The sequence below is a fragment of the Clupea harengus genome, unplaced genomic scaffold, assembly GCF_900700415.2.
Source record: "Clupea harengus unplaced genomic scaffold, Ch_v2.0.2, whole genome shotgun sequence".
NCBI classification, from domain to species: Eukaryota; Metazoa; Chordata; class Actinopteri; order Clupeiformes; family Clupeidae; genus Clupea; species Clupea harengus.
Genome location: NW_024879614.1, coordinates 4,365 through 12,500, shown reverse-complemented (window position 1 = coordinate 12,500; position 8,136 = coordinate 4,365). Strand labels below are relative to the sequence as shown.

Genomic DNA, 8,136 nt, shown 5'->3' with positions numbered 1-8,136 from the left:
GGGGAGAGAGAGAGAGAGAGGGAGACACACATTTTCCGTTATTCTAATTATCTTTTGATTTGGAGTGAACATTACTAATTTAACACTCTCAAATCACTTAAGCGATACTTGGTCTTCTCGGGTACAGCACACTCACAAATGCAGTATTGTGTTTAACATGGATAAAATGGAGATAAGGACAGAATAATAACAACAATGTGTTTTGATCGCACAGCCACCAGAGGTTTCTGTATTTGTGTGTTGCGTGCGTGTGTGTGTGTGTGTGTGTGTTGCGTGCGTGCGTGTGCGTGCGCGTGCGTGCGTGTGTGTGTGTGTGTGTGTGTTGCGTGCGCGTGCGCGTGCGTGCGTGTTGCGTGTGTGTTGCGTGTGTGTTGCGTGTGTGTTGCGTGTGCGTGTGCGTGCGTGCGTTGGGGAGATTGTTTTGATCGCACAGCCACCAGAGGTTTCTGTATTTGTGTGTTGCGTGCGTGTGTGTGTGTGTGTGTGTGTGTTGCGTGTGTGTTGCATGTGTGTGTGTGCGTGTGCGTGCGTGCGTGCGTGTTGCGTGTGCGTGTGCGTGTGTGCGTTGGGGAGATTGTTTTGATCGCACAGCCACCAGAGGTTTCTGTATTTGTGTGTTGCGTGCGTGCGTGCGTGCGTGGGCGTGTGTGTGTGTGTGTGTGTGTGTGTGTGTGTGTGTGTGTGTGCGTGTGTGTGTGTGTGTGTGCGTGCGTGCGTGTGTGTGTTGGGGAGATTGACTATGAAAGACCAGACACAAAGTGCAGAGCCTGCTACAGCTTCACAAGCACCTCCTTTTAACAAACAAAGCTTCTACCATCTTGAGCCTCCTCCTCCCTCCTCTTTTACACTGAACACATTCTCTCCATCCTCTCCCACCTCCACACCTCTCTCACTCTAATTCAAGTATTTCTTCTTTTTGGCTACACATTAAAGGCTCCTTTTAATATTACAGCACTTGATGGACTACTGTCATTTAGAGTGCACTCTTGTGGAGGGACAGTGGGAGAGTTGGTGTGTGTGTGTGTGTGTGTGTGTGTGTGTGTGTGTGTGTGTGTGTGTGTGATCAAAGTCTTTTTTTTCCTGGTGCTTTTTAGAGTGGGCTGTACACAAACAAGGAAAAAAACTAAAACTAAATTGAGCTCACAAAGACAATGGGTTTCTGCCTTGATGTCAGCACACTATTAAAACAAAATGTGACAGAAGATGTCCAAATACTGTATGAGGATCAAGCTGATGCTGGATGAGGGAAGAGAGGTAGAATCTGAATGCTTCCATCACACCAGATCTGAGGGCATTTCTGCAAGCATCAGCAGCTTTAGACAGGGGCCTAGACAGTGTGTGTGTGTGTGTGTGCGTGAGTGAGTGGTTATGCTTGTGTGTGCACAAAAGTGTGTTGGTCCGTCACTGTAGTCCACACACTGAACCTTTTGAAGAAGGGCTGTGTGTGTGGCTGTGTGTGTGTGTGTGTGTGTGTGTGTGTGTGTGTCTAACCATTTGCATCTATATTGTCAGACATGTCACCCTGACACACTGGAGCAGAACTGAGTGTGCTGACACACACATTGAAACACACACATTGAAACACACACACACACACCCAAATCAGTCCCATCACTCTCCCTGCAGCTCCAGCTGGGTGGCGGAGCCGAGGCAGTCATTGGGGTTTCACCCTTGTGCATTACTTATGCATTCAGACCCCCTCTTTAATATTAATGAGCACAGAATTTCCTGCCGGAAAGTTGAGAGCAGCCAGGAAAACAGCTGGGAACAGCTGGACTGGGACACGCTGCACCCTGGAAACAAGCGGCAGAGCCCATTTACTATTCCAGACGAGCGCAGAGGGCCCATTAGCGAGTGCAAGGAATAACTCACTGTTTGCTGTGGCGTGTGCTGCATGGCTGTGATGGCTGGTGGTTATTTTTCATTGGTGCAAGCAGCTTTGTTTAAAGGAAGGAACAGCTGCTTAGGTGACAAGACAGGCAGGGTTTTTTTTTTTAATAGTGTTTGTGTATGTGTGTGTGTGTGTGACTGCATTTGTGTGTAGGCTCACACGCACACGCATGTTGCAGAGCCAAATGGAATACTCTTCTGTTGTGTGAAATAAAAAAAAAAACAAAGAGAAGACTTTTAGTTTAGCAGTACCCAGACACAGACTCCAACACACACACACACACACACACACACACACTTCTTTACCTAATAAAAACAGGGCCAATACTCAAAGTTCAGGAAACTGTCAAGTCATCCTACCCTGAACTATATATCCTTAGATTCACATGATTCCGTTAGACGAAACTGGGTAGATGTGCTTCCTTCACTTCCTAATATACACTGGGTTTAACTATAATACTGCCCCGGAGGTGGTATTATCTACCGTGCCCTGTGCATCCTCCTTTCAGTGAAAGCTTAAAGGTTGATTTAAGAAGAGTGATCCACATTTCTCTGCTGCATGCATGCTGCACAAACAGTCTAGTCCTTTTATCATGCAGATGATTGTACCGGAGTGCTTATTATAATAATACAAGTAACCACAGCAACAGGGTAGGGGTAGGATTCAAGAGAGAATATTTGCCCAAAATGGCTGACATCCACTTTTTTTCCTTCAAATGATGTGAGTGCTTTGGAAAGTGCCATTTCATTGAATTACAAGTGATTTCATGTAAAAAGCTGAGCATTTATTTCGGTTTTAGAAATCGAACTAAAAACGTGATCTTACTGAGAGTCCCCCATAATGTACTGAGCTCAATGGCCTCTAATAGATCCACACTTTAGTGACATTACCAGACCATGGACCCTGGAAGTATATATTAAAACATGAGCAGAACAGACTTCACATCCACGCCCTGCTTGTTTTGCAGGGTAGTATTTGCAATGACTAAGCATGCTATTTCAGGGATGGAGGATGCCGTAGTATGCAGTCATGTTCAGTTCATGCTACTGATGGTCTTTCTTTCTAAAAAGTTGAATTAGGCAATATGACATGAGAGAGAGTGCTGTTGGTAAAGGACATTTATGATTATGTAATGCTTGAATGCAGTAATGATACTCTAAATCCATTATCAATAAGAGCGTGATTATGTGATACTCTAAATCCATTATCAATAAGAGCATGATTATGTGATACTCTAAATCCATTATCAATAAGAGCATGATTATGTAATGCTTGAATGCAGTAATATGTGATAATCTAAATCCATTGCAGGTTAGTCTTTTTAGTCAGTTTGTCATTTTAAACATAAAAGCTGACCTCTCCTTCACAGGTCGTACCACAGCAAGGGCCAGAATGGCTGCTGAAACATTAAAGCAAAAAGGTAAGCCGTACGTTTGTCCTTTCAGTACCTGGCTCCGGAGCTGCAAATGTGCTCCAAAAGACACATTTAGACCTAAAACAATTCTCCAGAATGAGTGCGTATATGGGATAGGCTATATTGATCTTGACAAAAATAGCTCATCATGGAATTTAAGTGAGCAAAACTAAGACACTTTCTTTTTTACATCCTCAAAGTCAAATACCCTGATTAACAACGTAACAGTCAGTTTGAAAGGGATTGGGCATTATAAAACATGTCTGACAAGCTATAATATGTCAATGAATTGAATTGAATTGAATGAAGTAATCGTTTTGAACAACCGCAGAAGCACTATTCCTTGTAAAAATGCTCCTGGCAAACACTGTCCAGAACTCTTTGAAATATCATTTGACGCATTCTAATCATAAAGGGATTGTTTGGCAATGCTAATGGTGGACTTTAACCGTACTTCTCACTAATGAACTGGCCACTTAGTGACCACACCCTCACCTCTCTCTCTCTCTGAACCATCTGATTGTGGTGCAACAGTGCGCCTGCGCTGCCATTTCCTCCAGCCGCTTCCCCTCTCAGACGAGTGACCACTGCCTGGGTTTCAAGTCATTCATTGGCATTCATTTATCAGCTCATTTAAACTGATAATAATATCCATCACATTGTGACATATTGCAGCATTCTCTGTATTTGTACTGTACTGCATGGAGAAAATATATTCAATATGGGTGGATTTCCGTGACCTTTGTCTCTAGTTGTTTCTGATGCTGTCACTATGAGACAAAAAACATAACAATGCAAGTCAAGCAGTCTGCTGCGTACATGTGTGTGTGTGTGGGTGAGTGTGGATGCTTGGGCCACCCGATTTATGAAGGAAGCAGGCCTGGAATCCAACACTGTTGGACGCTACACTGTTGGATTATACTGTTGCTTCCTTCATAAATTCTTATCTGTTTAGTAATTTCCTCATCCACAGCTCCTAATGCCTCGAGACATACACTACAGAGACATACACTACACAACACTCCACTTTCATCACCACTCCCCTTATCTCTGTCTGCCTTTGTCTCCCCTTACCCATGTTTCTATCTCTCCATCACTTTCTGCATTACCCAACAGTGACCCAGCATCAGTCATCAGCATCATCAAATACTGTGAGCTTCAGGAGAACAAAACAAATACAAAAAAATCTATGAGCTACTCTGAGCTGAGGTGATAAGGTGTGAGTTGCGCTAGTCTGAGATAAGATTTGAAGCCCTGTACTTATCTCATTTCTCTTCCTCTCTCTTCATGTTAAAGGCTTAAATATTTCCCCTTTTTATTGCAGTGTGATACACTAACAGGTCCTCTTTTACACAAAAACAAGCTCTTCTCCCATAACGAAACCACCATTTGTCATTGAATGGGTGTCCATGTGGTTTCCTGTGTGTGTGTGTGTGTGTGTGTGTGTGTGTGTGTGTGTGTGTGTTTTCCTCTATGTACAGTGCAGATGACAGAATGAAAAAAAAGAAGCAAATCCATCACAAGCACAACATAAATGCTACTATCTATCAAATATGATTCTCTCTGGCTGGTGACTATGCCGACAAGCTTGCGCGTGTGTGTGTGTGTGTGTGTGTGTGTGTGTGTGTGTGTGTGTGTGTGTGTGTGTGTGTGTGTGTGTGTGTGTGTGTGTGTGTGTGTGTGTGTGTGTGTGTGTGTGTGTGTGTGTGTGTGTGTGTGTGTGTGTGTGTGGCTTGTTTCATAACCAGCTGCCACACTAATCCCATTGACGTCTCTGAGAAATGTCAATCAGCGTGATTATGAAGGTTGACTTCTGTGTCTGACAGGCAGGGCCACTGAATTTAATCATTTCAAATCCAGAATGGAATGATTATATTTCTCCAAATGTCAACTGTCAATCCTCTCGTCCTAAATCACATGTGAATGTATCTGACTCTTGTGTTTCTGTGTGTGAGGTGTGTGTGTGTGTGTGTGTGTGTGTGTGTGTGTGTGTGTGTGTGTGTGTGTGTGTGTGTGTGTGTGTGTGTGTGTGTGACGCACACTGCACATGTTTGTTTCTGTGTGTGTGTGTGTGTGTGTGTGTGTGTGTGTGTGTGTGTGTGTGTGTGTGTGTGTGTGTGTGTGTGTGCGCGTGCGTGCGTGACGCACACTGCACATGTTTGTTTCTGTGTGTGTGTGTGTGTGTGTGTGTGTGTGTGTGCGTGTGTGACATGTTTGTTTCTGTGTGTGTGTGTGTGTGTGTGTGTGTGTGTGTGTGTGTGTGTGTGTGTGTCTGCATCTAACGACCCAGCTGCCTTTTTGCCACTCTTATTGCGCTCACAGTAGACAGCCTCTCGCCATGACGGCTCTCACAGGGTGGCTGGCACACATGACTGCCTTAGAGGCACTGGGTGGAATTTAGTCCTTCTCACACAATATGGGATCTACCACTGTGAGTTGTGTGTATGGCTGTGTGTGTTTATATACATTATTTGTCTCACACAGAGAGCGAGAGAAAGACAAAGAGAGAGAGAGAGAGAGAGAGAGAGAGAGAGAGAGTATGCTATAAAAGGGCAAAATCGAAAACCTGTTAGTTTTCATTCCATTTTCACTTCAGGCCTGAGGACCAGGCATACAGCCATAACCACACACAGAGAGAGAGAGAGAGAGAGAGAGAGAGAGGACCAGGCATACAGCCATAACCACACAGAGAGAGAGAAAGACAGAGAGAGAGAGAGAGAGAAAGAAAGAGAGAGAGAGAGGACCAGGCACACAGCCATAAACACACAGACACTCTAGTTCACCATCAGCTCCTTCTCTGCCGTTGCTAACAATGCCATTTGACTCTTTGTGCTCTGAGGTTAAATGAGATTCTGAGATGGGGCAGAAAAAGGAGGTGGAGGTGATTATCCTGAATTTGCTCACACTGAACTGAGTGTGTGTTTGTGATGGTGTATGACAGCACGGCAACTTTGTTTCTGTGTGTGTGTGTGTGTGTGTGTGTGTGTGTGTGTGTGTGTGTGTGTGTGTGTGTGTGTGTGTGTGTGTGTGTGTGTTTCTGTGTGAGTGTGTGTGTAGTTGTGCATGCATGCGTTACCCTTACCTGGATGGCCATGCAGTGGTGAGTGGGGCCTGGGTAGGGTGGGTGAGGTACTGGAAGTCACAATCAGACTCTTCCGGTTGCTCGTGCGACAGCTGCAAAGAAGGAAGACATACACCACAAGGTCAATACAAATCACAGTATTTATGTACACAGTATATTTGCCAGAGTGATCCCAACCAACCAACCAAAACCAAGAAAAAAAAAACTGATACCATAAAGACAGTATTATATCTCCATCCCCTGCAGTTATAGCAGTATACCACACAGTCTTTGCCGTCAGTTTAAGGTGCCACACACAGCCCTCCTTCAAATGACGAGAGAAGAGACTCACTCAAGCAGAGCCCGGGAGACTGACCACATTAACCCCACGACCCTGTTCTTTGTGCCGAACAGTGCTTTCAACAGCAAAAGCCTCCCTACGCCGCTGATAGGAAAAAGGTGCTTATTTCTCCAAGCCTTCTGGAACAATCTGTGAGAGCACACAGCAGGGGTGGGCACTGCGGAGACATGCAGCGTGCTGCTCACATGATCTCCGTCTCACTCACTCGCTCGCTGGCTCGCTCGCTCTCACTGTGAGAGCCTCGCTGTGCTCCTATGAGCATTCAAACGTCATGAGAACAGAGTGCACAGTGGTCATCAGCATTCCTAGTAGGAACACAAACCCATTCTCTCTCTCACAGCCAGCCTGTCAGCCACAAACACATCCACCACTAAACGCACATACATGACTCCGTCACCTTACCCTACACTGCCAACTATAATAAAGGTCTCAGTTTGGATATATGTGTGTAAAGCACAGCCTGATCTGGCTAATAAACATCATGGCATGTTGAAGTAAGACCTGACTGACTCAAACAGCCCCATGAGGATGGCAGCACTCTCAGATAAGGGGAAACCACCACGGTACACCTCCTAATACTGCACTATGGCCGTGACGCGGTTATTCTATGCAGCATTATAGGCAACCGTTAGAACGTTTGTGGGAAGATATTACGTTTGTGGGTGTAGCTCTTGGATTCGTCATGAGGTGCTGCACAGACTAAATCTCTTATTAGGCTCCTTTGAGGGGGCAATGGGAAGAGTCTCTTAGGGCAGTTTGGGGTCGAGTGCCTCTTCATTAAGGGCTTCTTATCACCCCCCCCCCCCCGCATAGATGATAATACGAGCTCAGGGTAGACAAAGAGAGTTAGAGTACACCGGCCATGGTGTTAGCTTTAGCAACAAGCTACCGCCTGCGTCATCACACACACTGCTCACATAATGGAGGAGGAGAGGAGTGTGTGACATGCTCACAGTGGCAGAGGAAAGAAAGAAAGAAAGAAATAACGCAAGAGGAGAAAAGGGCAGAAAGAGACAGAGAGAAGGTGAGCTAGGATCCCTTCCAGAACAATATGGAAATATATGAAGAGAGAGTATGAAAAATAAATAAAAAGGGAGAGAAAGAGAGGGAGAAAATGGGGGATGCACAGACCAATGCTGACACAACAATGGAATAACAAGGCTTTCACCTGAACCTATACCGTCTCCCTTACATGAGCCTTGGACAATTAAACATCGAGAGCTGGAGTCTCTCGGGAGGGGGGGACTGTACAATAGAAAACATGATGGCAAATCAAAAGCCAATCAAAATATGTATGAACCTTCATACACCACTTAAATGTATGTACAAGGTAATTAACTACATTTCTTAATATAACCCAATGTGCTTAAGACTAATTATTAACACACACACACAACTATGAGTTATTA

At 44.8% G+C, this 8,136-nt stretch overlaps 1 protein-coding gene across 1 annotated transcript in view; it reads right to left on the bottom strand.

Moving 5' to 3' along the window:
* Nucleotides 1-6,717, bottom strand: part of LOC122129274 (microtubule-associated serine/threonine-protein kinase 2-like) — a gene marked incomplete at its 5' end in the record, with an annotated part of 40,228 nt that extends 33,511 nt beyond the window's left edge. Inside the window, one exon of the mRNA XM_042704265.1 lies at nt 6,388-6,717. Within this exon, the coding sequence (XP_042560199.1) occupies nt 6,388-6,717 (330 nt within the window). The remainder of the gene's footprint in view (nt 1-6,387) is intronic.
* Nucleotides 6,718-8,136: the final 1,419 nt, after the last annotated feature.